The 21,808-nt window shown below is 41.8% G+C and overlaps 1 protein-coding gene and 1 long non-coding RNA gene across 5 annotated transcripts in view; both read left to right on the top strand.

The window, feature by feature from the left end:
- Positions 1-9,845, top strand: part of gabrg2 (gamma-aminobutyric acid type A receptor subunit gamma2) — a 44,399-nt gene extending 34,554 nt beyond the window's left edge. Inside the window, exons 9-10 of one of the 4 annotated variants that reach the window (XM_042093005.1) lie at positions 1,232-1,255; positions 4,608-9,845. In XM_042093005.1, the coding sequence (XP_041948939.1) occupies positions 1,232-1,255; positions 4,608-4,886 (303 nt within the window). In that variant the 3' untranslated portion in view covers positions 4,887-9,845. Of the gene's footprint in view, positions 1-1,231; positions 1,256-4,604 lie in introns of all 4 variants that reach the window. The other 3 variants (XM_042093004.1, XM_042093006.1, XM_042093007.1) reach the window with 3 other exon arrangements.
- A 4,666-nt stretch (positions 9,846-14,511) lies between these two features.
- LOC121709543 lies at positions 14,512-21,099 on the top strand. The gene is made up of 3 exons (XR_006031975.1): positions 14,512-14,523; positions 18,143-18,147; positions 20,917-21,099. It is a non-coding gene; the product is annotated as an uncharacterized LOC121709543 (long non-coding RNA).
- Positions 21,100-21,808: the final 709 nt, after the last annotated feature.

Here is a 21,808-nt window from a genome sequence, read left to right on the forward strand (position 1 = left end):
CAGAGTCCACTAATGTCCCTAACCCCGTTATATCTTTTAGGCAGTACCCAAAACAAAATAGTATTTGATATAGGATACAGAACAGCGGGCACTAATGAGAAAAGATACAGGGCAGCAGTGGTACCAGATTGCCTCTTTCCAGAGCCTACTACGAGCAGGGTACTTTAGGTGTGGGGCATGGAGGCCGTGATTGAATTTGGTTGTTTGGAACTCTGGAGGGAGATGGGCTTTTATCTCGTTCTGCAGTTATATAAACATGTGAGCTTTCAAATTATGCCTTTCTTTAGTTTATTCATTATAGCCTGGTCCAATCTTTACTTTTTTGGTTAGAGAACATGAAGATGAAATTCTTGAAAAAAGAAAAATTAATTCTTAATCTTCAATGAGAAATTTTCCAGAAAACATTTATGGTTTTTTTAAATCTGTTTTGTATAAAGACGCAGAGAGCTAAACAATTACTTTTAAATCTCCAACACCAGATGAGTTTTACCCAGTGGGGAATTGCACTATTAGGTTTTGTAACAGCAGAGATATTTGGTTCAGTGTTAAATCCAAATATTTAGTTGATGCAGATAGAGACAAGGGAAGTAGAGTAGAGAGAGTGTCTAAAACCTACAGTAGAATTAAATTTACAATTCTGTATGATGGTTCTGTATTGACAGCTAGTCATCTGGACAGAATATGTGCCAAAACCACTAAAGAGAAATGCAGTCAGAATGTAAATTTGCAAGACTTAGAGAGGAGGTGTCTGTGGACAGTCTGTGCATTTGAGCTGCAATAAACTTTGATCCCCTCTGATTTTTTGAAAATGTGAAGATTTATCAACATTCAAAACATCCCAATATGCCATGTTCATCAATATGGCTACTATGTTTTCTAAATTGCGTGAAAACCTACAGTAGTGTGCTTCATGATGTAACTAGACTTGACTTTGAACGCTACTGAAGCGAATGTGGATGTGCTTGTCATCTACCCTCTCAGGCACCTCTGTCTTGTGTGTTTTGTCTGTGTGTGGACTGAGCGCTGTGCTGGTGTATATTATGCATAGTGTATTTGTCCCAGCTCTCTTAAGTACTCCTCTTTTTTACAAGACATTCGAGTGGTTTGTTGGTTGGTTTATTTATTTGTGTGACTGTGTGTATGTTTTCTTTTGTTTTCCTCTTGTTCTTCTTCTACTACTTCTTCTTCTTCTTTAATTCCACCTATTTCTTGTTTCCCGTTTGGACAATAGCTCCTCCGGCTCTTTTCCTCAAAGGTATATTGCTTGTGTTTCGCGTTCACTCTACTGACTCTGCATGTGTCTGCTGCATTTTGCCCCCGCTGGTCCAACACTCCCCCCGCCGCTCGTGTCTGTTCCAGAGAGCTCTCTCTTCGATTTGTTTTGATTTGATTTGATTTTTGTTGTTCTTCTCTTTTTCTCTTCACCTTAGCCTGAGCATCCCCAGTTTGTGATAGCGATGCCTTTTAGCCAGATCTCTCAAAAACGGTTCTCAACGGTTCCGTGCTTTGGCGACACAGGCGGATCCCGGAGCTGTGTGTCAAACACGGGCTTTTAGCACACGCTTTCAAACAAGTAAACAAACAAACAAATAAATAATCTTTCAATATATATATTTTTTAAATTGACCACTGGTAAAAGACAGCACACAACGCTTTTTTTATTTACTGTCTATTCTTTTTTTGTTTCAATACAATGCTTCTGCTTCAAGTCATTTTTTGAGTAAAGAAATGCAGGTGGCCTCCCAACCCAACCACCCACCCTCCCACCTACCTCCCCACCTCTTGTCTATTGATCCACCCATGTGTTTGTCTTTGGGGCTGTGAACCTGACACTGTCTACAGAGTCAGCAGAGCCTTAACAGACTGAAATAGACAACCCAGCCCCCTCTCGGCACTTCTAAGCCCAATTAGAACTCTTCTTATAGCACGGAATAGGGCAGGATTTAGCTAGGCTAATCTGCTGGAAGCACACTCAGAGCTCACACAAATGTAGCCCAGGGAGTATTCTTAACACAAACGCACACAGTATGATTTCTGGTCAAAAGAAAGGAGAGAGGGCATGTTATTTAATCAGGCAGTAGTAGTGTAGTAAGCTTTTTTAAAAGCTTTCTTTTTTCAAATTGGTAGAATGTATGTCGCTGGAGACTTTAAAAAGTAGCGTTTTTAAACATTCCAGAGCACACAAGCTATTAAGTAAGTACTCAGCTTCGGACAGCGCTTTCCAAAAGGTTGTCTACTTTCATCCGGTTAAAGCTGACCCCGATAGCCAGCAACTCCGAAGCAGGTGTGGCCTTGATCTGGCCCAGATCGGGGGGCCCGCGCCCGCTGCGGAGATGGCTGCGCCACCTGGGGCTAAAGGCCACTGTGTTTTGCTCTCCCAGCCCAGGCCACACTGCAGGATCACCTCCGTGCACCCTGGCCGCCCGGCCACCCATGTGTATATATACCCCATGCAAACCCCTTGACAGCACAGTCACATGACTGACCCCCACACCCCTGCGCCATGACGGTTCCCTGTGGCTTGTCCATTTCACAGAGGATAATGAGGTGGACCTACTCCGCTAATGCACATGTGCAGTTCTGCTTTGTTTTTGTTTTTCTTTGTTGTTTATATTTTTTTACTAAAGGGAGGACAAGTATTCTCTCACACACACTAGTGCTGGGCAAATTGAAAGGAAGCCTAAACAAAATAACTAAAACAGTTTGAAGACTGCATGTCTAGCTTGATGGTAGGTAGGTCTAAAAATGCATAAATGCTATTATGCATGCCTCTTTCATCAAAGAGACTGATTACAGGTAGTTTTGTCTCTGAAACCATGTTAGACGTGAATCTGTAGGAAAAAGAAAAGAGCTTAAAAGAGTTCAAGAACATTTTTTTTATCATTGTGGTCTATTGGAACTGTGAAAATGTTTGATTTGGCAGGCAGTTTGGATATGACATGAAATGAATGTGGCAAACATGAAATGGGTTGTAAAATGAATTAAGGCTAATTGGATCTTAATGAAAATTGCTCCAAGATAATCCAGCTGTCAGTCAGTTTTATACGGTTCACCTGCAATAAGAATAACAAATTGCAATCACAGATAAAATGGACCCGCTTCATATTAAGTGTCCTTATTACAATGTGCATAAGTAATTAACAATGCTATGTACTACATCTAAGTACATATTATTCTACATTACTAACCCAAACAGTGACCCTGAATCTAACCCCTAAGTGCATCGTGTAATGACATCTGCTTATGTAAGAGGTACATTGTACTTATCAATTAAGTGCATAGTACTTAAGGGCACTTAATATTAAGCGGGGCCTAATATTATGTCACCACTTCTGTGCATTTTTGAACTCCCCCTTTTTAATTTGGTTTGTAGTTTGAAGAGACAGGTACACTCACAGATTGAGACTTGTCACATTCAATAACATGAGATTCGGAATGGCTTAAGAGGGTAAATCATAAAAAAAAGCTTTTTTTTTTTTAATGGATAAAACAATTGCAATTGATGTAATCAATCCCAGTGGGTCTCATTCATAACACCTGAGCAAAACAAATGTGTGAAATATTTAGAAAATCTCTTAATTAATTAACCAGTTAAAAGTTAATCTCCTCTGATTCTTTTGAGAACATTAAGAAAAGTTCTGCCAGTGCAGTTAACAGTTAACCTCATAAAAAATATATACCTCTGCATTAGTATTATATTAAGCTTTAACACCGATAACACATGTTTTGTGCAAATAGGAATCACTAATGTTTTATACTTAAATACTAAATTACTGGTCTCAGAGAGTGCTTTTAAAAAAAGCTTGGTACCACTGTAGATGATACTATTGATTTATTTTTTCCTTATCTGGGATAAAGCTTTGTTATCTTCAATTTTTATCTTCAGCATAATCAAACGTTATTCTGTTTTCCCTTTGGGACATTTTCACAATCACCAAATGTTTATGGGCTACTGTATGGAATATTCAGAGATGTGGATTAATGACAAATAAAGTGAAAATAGTGTGTTGTGCCCATTTAGCACCGAGTGAGATTAAATTGGTGTTGTATACAACATTTTTTAGTAAATTATTTTAGAAACATACTCTTTACTCATAAACTTACAAACACTGAATGAATGAGACCCAATCCTAGACATATTCATTTGCACAGTATAGTTGATAGGACTGTACTGAAACAGATTCATATTAAAGTTTACAGTCAGAGGAAATGAAATGGACTGCTTTGCCCAGCACTAGGTTTCTCCACCTGCTTTTTTGACGGAAAACACCGTTGGCCACATCTCACCACACTCCTGATGGGTTGTAACCAAAGGTGTCTTTGTTGCATCATTTGTTTCCAAAACAAAGGAGCCCTCCATTGTCAGCCTAAAGCCATCCTAACCACACCACCAGCAGGTGTGCCTTGTGGGTTCTATGTCTTGATCGATATTGCTGTAACACTCCATTGCCAAAAAAGAGCTACCAGGTACAAATTGTTATCCTAAGACTGCCTACTGCTGTACAGATGAGGCCTCTCTGGGGGCATGTTGTGCTCTCTGCTGGCTGACTTAAGTTCTCTCCCCCCACCCCTTTCCCCCTCCCCCATCTCTCTGTATATAAAAGCAGACACCCACGGTGGACATCCGCCCCCGCTCAGCCACAGCTATCCAGATGAACAACGCCACGCACATGCAGGACCGCGACGAGGAGTATGGCTATGAGTGTCTGGACGGGAAGGACTGCACCAGCTTCTTCTGCTGTTTCGAGGACTGCCGCTCAGGCGCCTGGCGGCATGGCCGCTTGCACATCCGCGTCGCCAAGATAGACTCGTACGCCCGCATCTTCTTTCCCACGGCGTTCGGTCTGTTCAACCTGGTCTACTGGGTCTCATATCTCTATCTTTAGATCCATCCATTTCTCTCTTTATCTTTTTTTATTTTATATTGTCGTTTTTTGCCGGCCTTATCGTTCGCCTCTTACTCCAGCAAGACCATATCTTTGTTTCTGAAGGGGACCCACTGAATTTAAAAAAATTAAAAATCCATCTGTGTTTTTTGGATTCCATATCAATTTATACATATATAAATATAAATATACAGTATATATACATATATATATATATTAACTTTGAAAAAAATGTTAAGCAAAAGTTGTAGCAAAACTGAAGGAAATGGGGGGTCAGAGACTAATGGGGTTCGATTGGAGACTTTAATTTGTTTCATTTATATATTTATTTATGCATTTATTTATTTATTTATTTTGTGGGTAAAGCCAAAACTTTATGATTTTGCATGAACTCCTGGAATCTTCTGTCATAATGTGTAGACGAAGCTCCACAGATACAAGTGTCACTGTGTCAAAGCACAACTCCACACCAACGGCTTTGGCAGACAGCAGTCCTTAGCAGCCCTTAGCAGAGGTTGTGTATCAGTCAGTGTCAGTCTGACCAATGGCAAACATATCTCACTAAACCTACTTTTTTTTCTTTATCAGTACATCTCAGATTTTAAAAAAAGCACTTTAAAAGAGGAATATACAACATAGAGAACAATTATGAATTGTAGAGTTTCTCTTTTTTTCACATACCTATAATTTCCATTCATGTCACTGCTGAGTAGATATTTAGTAAATGGTCACCTGTACAGACACTGTATATATTTAAATACTGTAATGTAGTGGTTTACATTTAATGCATGCACCTGCTATGGGGCCATAAATTAACATGTACTGAAGTTTTCTCTTGTTGGCTTAGGTTATACAGAACAACTCAAATAACAAGCCACTGTTGATTGTGAACATTTGATTCATCATGACACCATTCTCAGTAAAAGGAGACAATTATTTGGCAAATCCTGGAGCCTTTTTGTGTCAAAACACAGATTCCATGCTCTCTTGTTTACGGGAACGTTAACGTTACTGCTTGTGTATGCCGCCTACAGTGCACCACTTAACCTTTATGTTTCTGACAGGGCGTCTTGGAGATTTTGTATTTCCATTTTAGCTCATCATGAACAGCTCCTACTGAGTCCATGGCCAGATGTGTGGCTGTGGTGGCTGTGATCTGCCTGCCTCTGCTCCATAGCTGGACATGTTGGGGCTAGCTTATTCACATCTGTCACAGTCTCATTGCTGACAAAACTCTATTACATTCAGGGCATTGCTTGGGTATGTCTCCCTGTTCTGTAGTCCTTCAGTACAAGATACAGTATATACAGTAGCTGTCATTTAAAAACTGCAACAAAATGAAGTATCAACATTTGGCACACAGAAACTTTGATAAGGACTGTGGTCTGTCATACAGAATGCTTAATTTCCTCAAACACACCCCTAAGATAAAAGCCACATCTTATTTCGTATTCGATGTTTATGACACAGAAGAGATACCCCACATTAGTAAATCATGCGTATGGAGCAATGATTTGGTATGGGGATCAAGTTATTCAGTCAATATTGATTTGGATATGTTATGTCCCAGGTAATAAACTTTATAGCCTTATTTAACCAATGCTTCATAAACATATTGTTAGTTCAGAGAGACTAGTCAGAGTCATGGAGGAGAGATGTCACCCCTGTAGGATTTCACTTTCCTTAGGGCTTTGCACACTTCAGGCAGCAATTTTGGTTAATTTCTTTAACACTGGATTGAGTTGGCATGTATACAGAAAAAAAATATTTTCTTTGTATTCTCTTTTCGATTAATCTATATACATGTAGAGGAACCTGACCTGTGATATCCCAATGGTTCAAACAGAACCCAACTGAAGGATGGTTCTTTAAAACAGCCCAGTCTGTTCTGTTGGGATTCTCACAGACAGACTCACCACCAGCTGTGTTTGCATATGGCAGGAGCTGATAGAGCAGGCTGGAACTTGGCATTTACGTGCTTACCTTTCTCAGATATCTCACCCCTGTTAACACCCTCAAATAGCAGCATACTTTGTACAGAAAAGAAAAATTCACTATGTATTTGGATCAATTAGACAGTATTCCTGAGAAAGCATTTTTTTCCCAGAACTCAACACTGCAATTAATTAAAACGCATAAAGTGCGTATAGAAGACGTAGAAAATCACCTTTATGTATTACGGTGCTAATTGTCCTATCCAAATTGTGAGGTATAGGTGAATGTTTCTCCTAAAGACTGCAGCAGACAGATCTCCACAGGAGCGGCTGAACCGTGATGTGTTCGCAGGACTGATGCATAAGCCTTACTTGCCTAGAACACGTACACTGTGGAAAAACACTGAGAGATCAGAGGAAGGAGCCCTAACGCGTGCGTCCCATGGGAACTGTGTAGCTCCAGAGTGATAATCTATTCTTATTTTCTGCACCCCGCTGTTTCTATAATACATGTGTTATATTGTGTATAATGGTTAAATATGCTCATAGTTTGAGTGTTTTGGCCGACCCTACAAATGAACTAGTATTCTATTACACCTTGAGTTCTAAAGAAAGGATGCCTATGAGTTGTGTAGGCACTTTTTAAAGAAGCATGTTCACTATTATATATTGGTCTCTGAAATTTGATTACTCAAAACCTTTGGTGTCCTAATTTTGTATCTGTTGTTTATTGTTTACATGATGAAGAGGGTGAGTGTGAGTGAGGACTATATAGAAGTTAGTTTCATGGTGTATATATTAATGAACTTATGTGTACATTTTGTTCACACTGTCCTTTATGTCTCACCCTTCCTTTCATAGATTGACCCATTGAAGACTGTTTATTTATCTATGGGAAACATTTTAGTTGGCGTACCAAATATATGACGAAACTAGCCTCTTTGAATAAAGATGAAACAATTGAAAAGTATGAGAAATGGAAAAAAGAAACACAATCACCTCATATTTTTACCATACTTTTTACTACAGATAGCTAACCTATAGTTAGCCTGTTAAGTGTGGTATCTGTGTCCCACATACTAAAGCGCCATAGTTACATTACAGTATGTCCGTATCAGATCCTCAGCCAACTGTACCTTCTCAGATGCACCACTCTATATTGGTGTTGTTGTATAAAGTAGACGCCTGGAAGTGGCCTTTAGTTTGCTGTATTTGTCTCTATATTTACAGTATGCTTTCCCAGGCCTGATAAAAAGTCTGTGTCAACACCCACCTGCACTCCAGGGCTCTGAGCCTCGTCTCGCATCGCCTGAGAACAAGGTGGTTTTTGCAGGCCATCCATTCATGTTGACAGGAGTGTACTTCTGTAGTGTGTATTTTCCCACTCCCTTGCACTCGCTGGAATTCACTTGTGGGTTTGGTGTACCTGAACCTCTGGGCTTTGCACCTGAGTAGGAGAGGAGCGAGAGAGAGAGCTGCCATGTCTTAAGGGGATATATCTCCTACAAGTGCAGTCGGGGGAGAGGGGAGATATTTAGCTATGGTTCTGGCTGAGAGAACTGATGTGGACTGTGGACGCTTTAAACTGACCAGGGGGTGGATTGGGACCGGGTGTCCATGTGGGCGGAAAGCATTTTTGTGCCAAAACCAAGCAACTATGTTTTTATGATCGCAGATAATAGAACCAGACACACTATTGTAGTGTAGAAGTCAGATAGCTTATGAATGAACTGTCCCTATCAGAAAATAAGAATCAAGGGGGAAAAACTCAAACAAGTCAACTGTGCTTGGTGTGCACATGAAAAGAAAAAGAAAAACTCCCATGATTCATGGCTAGTTTTGTCGTTTGAATTGAGGACACTTAAACACTTGTTTGAACAGGTCACCCTGATTGTAAGAAACTTGTAAAGCCAGTCTGTCTGTGATGTTAAAATAATCACAGCATAATCATTTTGATGGAGTATTTGATTCATTACCATTGCTATTGATCTTATCACAGACTTGACCCCATTCTGAAAGGATAGTTACTTTATGCTCTGCAAATACGTTTAACTGGTTTGTTGCTTTAAAGGGAGTACTGTATCTCTGTACTTGTCTGTTGGTCTTGAAATCTGTAAAATCCACTGAAATAGCACCAGCCAGCAAAATAAGAGTACATCTATGCCTGAAAAGCACATTCCATCCAAACATCGAAAGACTAAATGAATTAGTGCATTCATGCAAAAGCTTTTTGGTATTTAGTTTTGATTACCAATTAGTCAACAAACAATAGTCAACTTTTCAATGAGTTTACTTTTTTTAGTTTAGCATAGTGAATTACTATTGTGTATCATCTAAATCCTGCCCTAATACGGTAACCGGTGAAGTACTGGTTTAGGGTGGTGACGTCCATCTTTGTTCATGGTCAAAAATATAATATGTACACAGTCCTGTAAATGTCATTTTTGTTTGTTTGCTTGTTACAAGATGTTTTTGAACCCTCCAAACGCGAGAGGAAACAAGGTCCACTATATGAACTACACTGTGGCTAAAGTGTTGACCCTCTTATCATACTTGTCTAGTGATACTTGGTTATCATAGAGAAAAGATCATGTTAAATACACACACACTCAGTGTTGTTGTGTTTATTATTATTATTATTATTATTATTATTATTATTATTTTGAGAAACAAACGTGAACGACATAAAGAGCACATGTAAATAATATATATTGTTAAATATATATTTTACTCTCTGACGGGGACAGTGATGCACTGTTATTGCTGGTGCTGCTTTGACAGTGTTTGGGAACATAGTCAGCTATTTATTGTTAGTTGTTTGCCACCATCTCTCTCTCTCTTTCTTTTTCTTTCTTTCCTTCTTTCTCTTTCTCTCTTTCTCTGTCCTTCTGAAGAACAAAGAGGACATTTATTAATTGCTGTTAGGGTCTGCATTATATTCTGTATGTATGCATAACAATCCTTTTCATAAGGGAAATGCACAGACATGTTGAATTTTTCAATAAAATGACTGCAATTATCAGCATCAGGTTTCATGTCAGTGAAGTCAGAGGTCAAACTATGTGTGTGTGTGCGTGTGTGTGTGTGTGTGTGTGTGTGTTCTTTTTCCTATATACATTATATGCATTAGATCTAGAGAGACATATAGTATAAACAAAATATGTAGCTTCTCATAAAATGTCAGCATAATTGATATTCACTTACAATCTCACTTCAGTGTGTACATGTGTTTGTGTTTTTTTGCATTGCAGAAAAAAGTGTGGGGGAGACTATGTATATCACTTTATGATTAATGAAGATTAAAAAAACAGGTCAGACTTATCAAATAGCCATTCCTGAACAATCAGTTTTGCAGGTTGGTGTTGCTTCTAATAAAGGTCATAGTTGTCTGTGATGTATAGTCAAGGTAATTATGAATCATGGCTGGATTGTACAGAATCAGCCCCAAGGAGATACACTCATCTGCAGTGCTGATGGCCTGGAGTATACCTCACAAGTGTTATTTTACTTTATTTTGCCTGTCGTACAGTATATGAGCATGCATGTGTACACATCTGTGCATTTGTGTGTGTGTGTGTGTCTGTGTGTGTGTGTGTGTGTGTGTGTGTGAATTGTATGTTTGTGTGTATGTTGGATGTTCTACGTTGTCTGTATTTGTGTAACCATGCATGTATCTGAGTGTGTGTGTTTGCACGTTTGTGTGTGCATGTTTGTGCACCTGTTTTTAGCTGGCTCAGTTATGCTCAGGTTGATTGTGCTGTGATTTGCGTTTGATGTGCTGCAGGCATGGTGTGTGTGTGTGCGTGCACATGTGTGTGCACGCCTGCGAATGTGTGTGTATGTGCAGGTGTGTGTGTAGGTATGTGTGTATGTGTGTGTGTGTGTGTGCATGCGTGCGTGTGCGTGTGTGTGTGTGTGTGTGTGTGATGGGGTGGGGATGTTAGCACATTGGCACAGACCCTAGCACTGGCACCAGTGTCTCCTGCGGGCCAAGTGGCAGCTGCAAGGGCAGGACAGACTGCGAATCCCCCCGGTTATTACACAAGCAGAGCAAGGTAGCGTTTTATCTGCAGGGCCACAGCCCCTTCTGAGGCCAGAGAGAGAGAGAAAGAGAGAGAGGAGAGAGAGAAGAGAGGAGAACTGAACATCCATGGGGATCCAGGGGCTGGCTGGCCATCATTAATTCAGTTCACAGCACCTACTTTCCCAAAGCCTGATGGCGTCTCTTTTTCCAAGGTGTAGTTTTCTCCTCTCCTTTCCACTCCCCTCCTTTCCTCTCCTCTTTTCTCTACTCCTCTCCTCCTCTGATCTCCCCTCCACTCCTCTCCTTTCTTCTCTTCTCTTCTTCTCTCTACTCCTCTCCTTTCCCCTCCTCTCTCCTCCTCTCCTCTCCACTCCTCTCCTTTCTTCTCTTCTCTTCTTCTCTCTACTCCTCTCCTTTCCCCTCCTCTCTCCTCCTCTCCTCTCCACTCCTCTCCTCTTCTCTCTACTCCTCTCCTTTCCCCTCCTCTCTCCTCCACTCCTCTCCTCTTCTCTCTACTCCTCTCCTTTCCCCTCCTCTCTCCTCCTCTCCTCTCCACTCCTCTCCTCTTCTCTCTACTCCTCTCCTTTCCCCTCCTCTCTCCTCCCCTCCTCTCTCCTCCTCTCCTCTTCTCTCTACTCCTCTCCTTTCCCCTCCTCTCTCCTCCCCTCCTCTCTCCTCCTCTCCTCTCCTCTCCTCTCCTTTGCTCTCTCCACGACGGCTGCTGCTGCTGCTGCTGCTGCTGCTGGGTTTGTGCACTTGCCAGGGCGGTGGGTCTGAGCTGCTGTCAGAGGCTGGTGGAGGTGCGAGGCGCTGAGTTAATGGGGTCTGATGCAAACCCAGCGCCATACGTTTATCTGGCTGGGAGGCAGCAGCCAGGAGGTGAGGCATGCTGGGTAAGTTCACCAGCACTGTGGCCAGATGGTGAACGACAGAGTGAGTTCTGTTTCCTCCACTTCCAGCACACACTCTGGTCAGCAGTCAGTAGGTATGGTCATTAGATTGTTAAGTGAGGTTTAGAGTTTGTGTTTGAAAACTGCAATAAACACATACACTATCAGATTGGTTTAGCGGCAGCTAATGCTCTTGGGTATGAATAACAAAAATGATGTACCTCACTTACATCTCTCTTACACGCTCTCTTTACATTACGTTCACAGTGTAAAACATGGACAGGGAGCTAAGTAAAACAGGCACTCAACTAGAATGGCACAGCATTTGGTCAAATGTAAATAATACATCTTGCATCTGTACTTTGTGTTTAAATTATTATGTGAGAACAGTACCCTTATATATTCTAGGAATGTGCTACAGTGAACACATCATGGACTCAAATATGTCATACTATGGGTATTATTGGAATAATGAAAATTGTCAGTAGTATATAAATAATAAGGTAATTGATATTGATAAATACATAGTATAACACATATAATTCTAATACTGTATAACAACATATAATTCTAAGTGAGTAACCCTAAACTCAAATGTAGCATTTTAAACAAGGATATCACTGGATAGAATACACTTACATAAGAGGTGCATTGTATTCAATTATTCATGACATCCATAGAGCCTAAAGTCACAGCGTCGGGTTGTTGACTTTTCTCACAGTAACCTTGTAACAGGGAGCAGTTGCCTCTGGTTCAGACCAGGCCCTGGTGAAGGTCACAGGTCTACAGGGTCTACTCTACCAGCATCAGCCTCTGCCGGAGATAGCAAGAGCAAATAGTTGTGTGTGTAAACGAGCCTAAAACAAGCATCGCATTGACAAAGAACACAAGACCTTTATCTTCATTAATAATTTAACAAATTAGGTGTTCAGTAATTGCAGAGCTTGATACCTTAAAATCAATTTAGAATTATGAAGTAAAATGCAAGGTTTATTAAACTGCAGGGGTATGAATGCATGTTGCAATAATATGTTTAAGTCACTTCCAAAATTCAATGAACAATCTATTTATTATCATATTATAACCAGAGATGGTTGAGAAAGGTGTTCTAAAGGGTCTTTCATATAGCAAAATAGGATTTGGGTACTTATTTGTGAGATTGTTCTTGAAACTGTACTGCCATTATGTAACTGATAGCATCATTTTAACTTTCACATCTTTTCCACTGTCCCAAAGTCCTATCTATAATTTATTTTGGTGCCTCTTTACTATATTACCATCTAAATTTATTATCAACAAATTTGATACAATAGTTTGCCCTTTCATCTTGCAGTTTCTCTCCCTTTCAAAATTAGCATTTTCTGAAGGAGAAAACAAAAATATTTGGGTATTTCAACCCTCATTTGAAGTTCAAAGAGACACCCTGTGGTGAATACCAGTTTTTATTTATGAATTTATTTATTTTTAGCCCCATTTTTGAGCAGCTCCTAATTGAACCTCTGGCGACTCCGGTTCAAGACAGCAAACCTCACAGGAAGCTGACGTATGACACGAGTGCCTGACTTTTGCTTTGCATAATGGCAATTTATTTTTACAGTAAGACTGCAATAACTGTCCTAATGCTGTATCACTTAACTCAGAGTTACGATAAGGTTTCTGACACTGTACATATTCTTTTTCACAATAGTATTTAGCTGAATACGATTATGACTGCATTTATGTCATAACAATGCCTTATAAAGATAACTTTGCAATTTATTGTCAAATAAATAAATGGTCTTGAATCATATCATTGAATTTGGACTTTCCCCTAGTATGGAGCTTGTAAGAAAATTGTATTAAACTGGATGTGATAGTCTGGACCTGTGTGTGTGTGTGTGTGTGTGTGTGTGTGTGTGTGTGTGTGTGTGTGTGTGGTGTGTGTTTGTGTGTGTGTGTGTGTGTGTGTGTGCGTGCGTATATGTGCGTATATGTGTGTGTGTGTGTGTGTGTGTGTGTGTGCGTATGTGTGTGTGTGTGCGTGCGTGCGTGTGTGTGTGTGTGTGTGTGTGCGTGTGTCTGGAGGAGGCTCTCAGAGCAGGGTGATGTTTGTTCGAATGAGGAGCTGGAGCAGATTGAGGAGCAAAAGCATGGCAGAGTTTTCTCAGGCAGAGCAAAGCAGAGTGGACTGGAGCGAAGCTCACACACACACACACACACGCACGCACGCACGCACGCACGCACACGCACACGCACACACGCACGCACGCACGCACGCACGCACACACACACACACACACACACACACTCCCATGCCTCAGCTGTAGCTCATTACAGAGCCGCACCGGGGAGAGGCCGACTTTACAGCTCATTTGCCTGTGCGTTTGGATGCCGGGCGGGCAGGCATATTTAAATGCTTTAATTATACAACCCAAGGTCAGGAGAGTGTGATCAACTTTTAAATACGATGTTCCTGCCACTCTGGATCTGGAGCATTAGGCACGTGCAGAGAAGGGGGGCTACAGGGGCTCTAGCACCTGCCCTTTTGCCCCTTTGATGTCCAAGTGCCCTTTTGACAAGACCCGTTTTTTACTTTTTAAATTTTTTTAATACTTCCGCTAGTTCCAACGGGAATATTCGCTAAAATATCTCATTAATAGTTTGTGAAGTTAGAAATTTACAAAAATAACAATTTTCTGTGTTAATTGAAATGCCTCGCGGCCACCAATCCGTGACGTCATACATTCAGTGAACTCTCAGAAGGTGCACGCAGGCACAGTGCTGCAGGAGACGTTTGGGAGCACAGTAAGGTCACTTGGCAGTTAGCCTATCTGAACATGCAATAGTATTCAGCTTAGAGATAGAGAATAATATGTTTAAAGTTGTTTCATGTTTAATGAAGTAGGCTATCAAACCCGTTTTAACCATGTCATGGTCCATCCATTTCAATAACCTGGCAGCTTCGAAAATCTAAGGCTGAACGTTCATAACATATTCTGTTTAGGTTACTATGTTATAGTAGCTTAGGTTAGTAGACCTAGTTCATAAAACAGAGTAGGCAAACCTTTTCTAAATCGTCATAAGCCGACGACATAGGCTACTGTAGTTGTTACTACTGTACTGTTACTACTGGCTACTGTAGTAGTTACTAACCCAACTCCACACGTCGTTCTCTGTTTACAGTAGGCTACATTACGCGTCATTTCACTCAGTGGCCACACGCACAGCACGTGAATCTGCAAGACACCAGCTTGCTAATGGTGGTAGTTCACTGTGATAAACATTAAAATTATAGCCTGACAAGACAGAATAGGCAATAACATATTTGCTGCCGCTAGGGTGCGTCTAGATTTCTAGGTTATTAAAATTAGCTTTGAATTTAATCAATAAGATGTAGCCTTATAGCCTATGAACTCTGTGTAGACAATAGCCTAATGAAAACTGAAAAGACCTATCTGTCTGTGCCCTGGCTACAGTAGGCCTACAGTACATGCACTCCTATTGAATTTTCAGAACCAAGACCGGTTAATAACGTTTTTTTTTTTTTTCGTTCTCTATATATTTTATAAAATTTCACAAAAGCATATCCTATGTCAGGGAGACTATTTCCGGTTGTGCGAAAAACAAGCCCGCATCTACTGTACACTGTTAATGTGAGCTAACAAGCCGCTATGTAGAAAAATGTATGTAAAAAAAAAAAACGAATAAATGGACCTTTGGTCCAAATGTGTATATTTTGTCTTGCTGTTGTAATGTAACCTATCCGTCTGCCACTTCGGATCTTAGGCCAGCTCGTAGCGTAGGCTACTGAAACTGATTTGGAAATTGTTTGTAGCCTATGCGTAATAGCCTATTTTGCCTGTCCACGCCTTGTCGTTTTAAAGTCGGGATTTGAAATGTTTGCGCAATTATAGCCTATTCTATGTAGAAGAGTTAAACGGGAAATTTGAGATAGGCCTTGTCAGCAACAGACAGGTTCGTTTATAAACAGGGTTGGAATTATAGCGCAAGCCTTTGAAGATCTCCATATGGATAAAACTTAGGCTACAACCAGGTAAGGAGTTTAGCACGTATCCAGAAATATTTTTGATAAGAAATTATTTATAGGCATAGGTTAGGCCTACAGTAAGTCTTTAGGCTATGGGATGGATAGCCCATCTGAATGTTTTTGGATGCCGCCTGTGATTTATTATTTTTGGGCATAGCTACGGTATAGGCTAAATCAAGGGGAAATAATGAGTACGTCTATTCTAAGGTAAAGTCCACAAAAATAGACTTGATAGGCCCGCCAAACACTGCCGGAACTTTAAGAACGAACAATATTTTGCGTTCCGAACCGGTTCATGACCGATATGTTGGTGGCGGAACGCATGCAAGAACGAAAACGTTAAACATAGGCCTACCTGAACCGTTCGGAACGGAACGTTTGAAAAATAATTTTGTTTTCAAGCCCTGGTTACAGCTCTGTCTGCTATTTACACCCATTCTTCTTACAAGGATACAAGGAAGTTTATTATGTCTGGTGTCAGCCTATTTGTGCAAAGTGGGGGGGGGGGGGGGGGGGGTAAAAAGTGCAGTAGAAGAGGGGTTTAGTAGATTAAGTAGCAAGGGCTGCATAAGAAAGGTGGGGGAGGATTGGAATTGGAGGGGGGGGGGGGGGCACCAACAAGGAGCACCCAAGAGCAACAGGGGCAAGGAAAAACTCCTCAAGAGACAATGTGCTGTGTATTGGGGGGGGGGGGGGCAGTGTGCTGTAAGTATGTTGGGGATGTGTGTTGGAGAAGCTTCCTGATGAAATAATGTGCTGTGTATGTAGGGGAGGGGGGGGGCAGTGTACTGCAAGTATGGTGAAGGGACTTACTATTGCAAGCAGAGTACTGTATGTATGATGTATGTGAGTGATGAAGATGTGTGTGTGGGTGGGAGGGGAGTGTAGCAGTGACTGTGTGTGTGTGTGTAGTGTGCGTGTGGGTAGGTGGGGGCAGTGTGCTGTAAGTATGTAGAGGATGTGTGTTGGAGAAGATCCTGAAGACAATGTGCTGTGTATGTAGGGGGGGGGCAGTGTGCAGCAAGTAGAGGAGGCTTACTGTAGCAAGCAGTGTGCTGTATGTATGTGAGGTGATGACAGTGATGATGTAAGTGTGTGTGTTTTTTTGTGTGTGTGTTGGGGATGGGGGGGGGGGGGGGGCAGAAAGGCTAGGCAATCAAGGACATGGGTAGATGGAGGAGAAATCAAAAATAATTTCTATGGAGATGTGCAAAAGTTGGAGAAAGTCAGATATGTGTGTGTGTGTGTGTGCGTGTGTGTGGGTGTGTGTGTGTGTGTGTGTGTTTTGACGTGTGATGAAATAAGAAAATAAATAAAAGGTCTATAGCATAGGGTGAGGGATGTAAAAGTGCTAAAAGTCTTGTAGGTGTGTGTGTGTGTGTGTGTGTGGGGGGGGGGGGGGGTCATGAGTGCTGAGGAGTGAATGAGTGCAGAGTCAGTATAGTGTGAGTTCAGAGTTGGGAAATGTTTGAGAGTGCTGAAGAGTGAATGTGTGCAAAGTCAGTATAGTGTGAGTTCAGAGTTCGGATGGCCTGGGGATAAAAACTTCTCCTGAGTCTCTCAGTTCTGGCTTTGTGACTACATAGGCGTCTTCTTGATTTCAGCGGTAGGAATAATCCATTGTTAGGATGAGAAGAGTCCTTCAGAATCTTTTGGGCTCTTAGGAGTACTCTTCTGGAATAGATATCTTGTAGAGCAGGGAGTTGAGTTCTTATAGTACGTTCAGCTGAGCGCACTACTCTCTGCAGAGTACTACAATCTCTAACTGTGGAGTTCCCATACCAGGTGATGATGCTACCAGTTAGAACACTCTCAACCGCTGAAGTGTAGAAGGCTTTCATGATGGATGTAGAAACTTTGAATTTCCTTAGCTGACGAAGGAAGTAGAGTCGTTGTCTGGACTTCTTCAGAACATATTGAGTGTTAACAGTCCATATTAGGTCTTCAGTAATGTGGACACCAAGGTATTTAAAACTTGTGACTCCCTCAAAAGGCTGATCATTAGTGGGGTGTAACTGTAGTTCTGCTGCTGCCTTCTGTAATCCACTACCATTTCCTTGGTTTTATTGATATTCAGTGTCAAGCTGTTAGATTGACACCACTGTGCCACCTCATCAACCTGATCCAAGTAGAGCTGTTCATTGTTGTTACTAATCAGGCCCAAGATCACTGTGTCATCTGCAAACTTGATGATGGAGGTATGACTACTGTTGTACTATGTACTATTCTTGATACATAATGAATAAATATGAGAATGTATAAAATGTTTATCAGTACATTAGACTACTTTGCAAATTGCTAAACCATATAATAGCCTGTCCCACCATCATCATTGAAATAGCATAATGCTAGAATTTAAATGCAAAAAAGAAAAAGTCCAGCTCAGGTTCAGATGATTAAAGCTTTATAGGCTAGGGAATGTAAAACTTAAGTTCCAGTTTACACCATTCAAATTGTGTGTATCTTTTCTAGCTTTCGTATGCATTATGTTCTATAAAACATGATATTATATTCTGCAGTGAAAAGATGCCCACTAAAGACAGGAAGCGAAAGCAGAGGGAGAAGGAGCTGCGGCAAAAGGCAGTGGATCTCTGAAAATGTTGTTCCATGTGCCCTTTTTTAAATTTGAGCCCCTGCCCCTTCAAAGGTCTCTGCACGCCCCTGTGGAGTATGCCAGGGAAGGGGACGACTGTGATCTGGGACACGTTTTAGGAAACTGTTTCCAGGTGTACTCAGGTGTACATTATCTTCCTTTTGTTCAGAATACACACAAACACACACATAGACTCAGACACACAGATACATACATACAAGCACACATATAGGTTACTCATGAACACAGGCACATGTTATGTCCTGTGTGATTCACATGTTTTTTTTTTCACTTTACAGAAGTGACAAAAGACTGAATAGATATTGCTCAGCACCAGAAAAGCCCAAATCATATGTATTCAATTTCACCGACATGTCTTGTCCCAGTGCTGTGAAAAGCGCCACACATATTTGTCTCTGATAACTTCGCCTCCAAAGTGCACATGGCTGAGTCATTCTGTCTTCACTTCTCGCCGCCAGCACTCAGAGCAGCATCCTGTTGTCCCGTAGTGTTGATATTGTGACTAATGAAATAAGACTCCCCAAACCTAGTGCAAGGAGCCCCCCCTCCGTCATTTCTCGCTCGGCATAGGGTGACTATTAAAGATAATCAAAGCCTGATCAGGCAGGCCGTCACCACCTTTACCGGCCCGGCTAACCACCACACCCCCCACCCCCCTCGGTGGACTGTGGCGATAAGCTTTGGCACGATTGATGAGGCGTGAGGCCGAGAGTGACACACTACTCTGCTCACCTCGTCTTCCTCCACCATCAAGCCGGAGAGGATTCTTCAGAGAGGGTGGGGTGGGGTGGTGGTGGTGGTGGTTGGGGGGATAGGGGTGGAGGCACAGAGGAAGTGGATCAAATCTGTGGCGCGGAGTGGTGTGGTGAATTGAAAGCAGTGGGCAATTATTGTCGGCACTGCCAGAGTTGAGGACGAGACCTAGTTTGCCAGCACCGAATGACGTCAGATATTGTTTGTTAGTCCTTTAGTGTGTGTGTGTGTTTGTGTTTGTCTCTGTGTGTCTTTCTGTCTTTCTGTGTGTGTGTGTGTGTGTTTATTTGCTTGTTTGCCTCCCTCAGTCCATGTTTTGTGCATGCGGGCCCGAAAGCAAACACGGCTGCCTGGGTGAAAGTCATAGCTATGACACCCCAAACCCTCCAGCCCTCTCTCTCTCACACACACACACACACATACACACACAAACACACAAACTGTCCCCTTTTCACACACACACACACACACAGAAAACTGTCCCCTTTTCACATACACACACACACACACACACACATGCACACACACACACACACACACACACACACACAAACACACTCTGACACACACACACAAACACACTCTGACACACACACACTCACACAAAGAGTCACCCCAACCAGCCCCCTCCTCTCCCACCCCTCACGTTGTCATCCTGAGGTGAGCCTGTGTGCAGTCATAACAGAGCATTAGCATGTTAAGGGAGGGCTAGAATCGAGGCTAGAGCAGGGCAGGTCCGGCATCCAGGGCAAGTGATAACATTAATCACACATGACTGCCACCCTCTAAATAGCCTCGCATGGGCAAAAGGTGATGTCAGGTGCTTTACCTGTGAGACCAGCCCGACAAAGGTGATGTCAAGGAGACTTTGAGCCTTTAGTAGTGGATTTGAAGAGTGACATGACCCAACAGTACATTACGTAATTCAATTAGTATTCTTGGTTCCTTCCCAACCTTAAACAAAAAAGGTGTCCATACAACAAAACATTTCAAAATAATTTAATAGACAATAAATATGGAGGTTTTGTTTCTGTTCTGTTCTGTGTGTGTGTGTGTGTGTGTGTGTGTGTGCGTGCGTTGATCTGTAAGCTTGTGTGTGCTTTCCTTTTCTGTGTGTGCTTTTCTTTTCTTAACTGCTGTTTTTGTGTGTGAGGATCTTGTGCCCTGTGTTATGAGAGTTTCTGTGCTGAGTAAGGGAGGTTCTGTATATACTGTATGCATGTCTACCCAATAGCATAATAACTGTCTTACATGACTGGACATGACACATGTCTATCAGCCTGGCTGAGAGGACAGACAGGATGACTGTTACGCTTGCAGGCCTGTGGTGCTGTTTAGTTGTTCCTCTCTTGTTAACAGACACAGGGTGTGTCGGAGTCTGTGTAGCTCTGAGGTAAAAGATGAGACTTGGCTTTATATTTATAAGACACCCTTTTGTCAGTTACACTGTGGATTCAGGTGATACACACAAATACACACACACACACACACACACACACACACGATACACTCAACGTCTCAATCTCATCTCAATCTCACTCTATTCACGTACAGTACGTATGCTTTAATTCACCAATTAACACACTTGCTTATTTACCTCATTCGTCTTCAAAACCTCTCTAACCACAGGCAAACTGTGGTGTCAAATCCACATTAAATAATACAACATCAAAAGAAGTCCGCACACCGTGGATGTATACTGCAGATGATGGCTTTAATGCACTCCGGAGCATTAGTGAAGCAAGCAAGTAAGTGAAAGCAAAGTAAGAAAGTGAGCAGTGAGTAAAGTGAGCTAACATCCTCTGGCTGTTGTCCAGCCTTTATACCCCTTCAAGTCATCCCAGACAAGACCCTCTATGTTTACAGATAACTGACCAAGTAATATATGGTACTTCACCTTTGCCCTCTCATCCTGTTATTCCTACATTCTTTAGGTTGTGCCATTCTTTAGGTTTTGCTTACATTTCCTGGCACCAAACCTTGTCTATGCCATTTTCTGCCAGGCCTGCTCTTTCACTTAAACCAGTCTTCCTTTCCCACACTGAACATACTACAGACTTCAGTTTCACAAAACAATGATATTATACAGAATAAAGATACTACATAAAAGATATATAAACTAAAGGATATATGTCAATAAAGGCCACGACAAAACAACCATACTTTTTCTGAACTGAATTCACCGCAAAAAACAAAACAAAAATCTTGTTTCACAAAGTTGCCCTCTACCCTCTAAGCGCTGGTCTGATCCCTTCTGACACATCAGGCTGGAGCCTGTGGCCGGGTGTGATCTCGGGGCGGCACGGCGCGGCGTTGTGGCAGCGGGCGGCGGCGGGGGCAGCGGCATTGCTGGGATCATCGCCGGGCGGGTGAGAGTGGCCCGATCGCATGTCTGACAGCCTCACCTTCAGCGCCCTGCTGTCTGCCAACGGTCTCCTGAGAAATCAAGTAGACAGCTGAGTCATGGCCTCACTCTGGGCTTGCATACTCTCTTGGGTGTGGGTGTGTGTGTGTGTGTGTGTGTGTAAAGTGTGTGGTTGAATGTGTGTGCATGCAGTTCCATGGCATGTTTGTGTGTGTGTGTTAGAAGTGTAGTTGTATGATGTGTGTATGTATGCATATTCTGTGTACATTCACTTATATGTCTGTATGTTTATTTTATTATGTATATATTTATTAT

Source organism: Alosa sapidissima, chromosome 5 (genome assembly GCF_018492685.1).
Source record: "Alosa sapidissima isolate fAloSap1 chromosome 5, fAloSap1.pri, whole genome shotgun sequence".
Lineage (NCBI taxonomy): Eukaryota > Metazoa > Chordata > Actinopteri > Clupeiformes > Clupeidae > Alosa > Alosa sapidissima.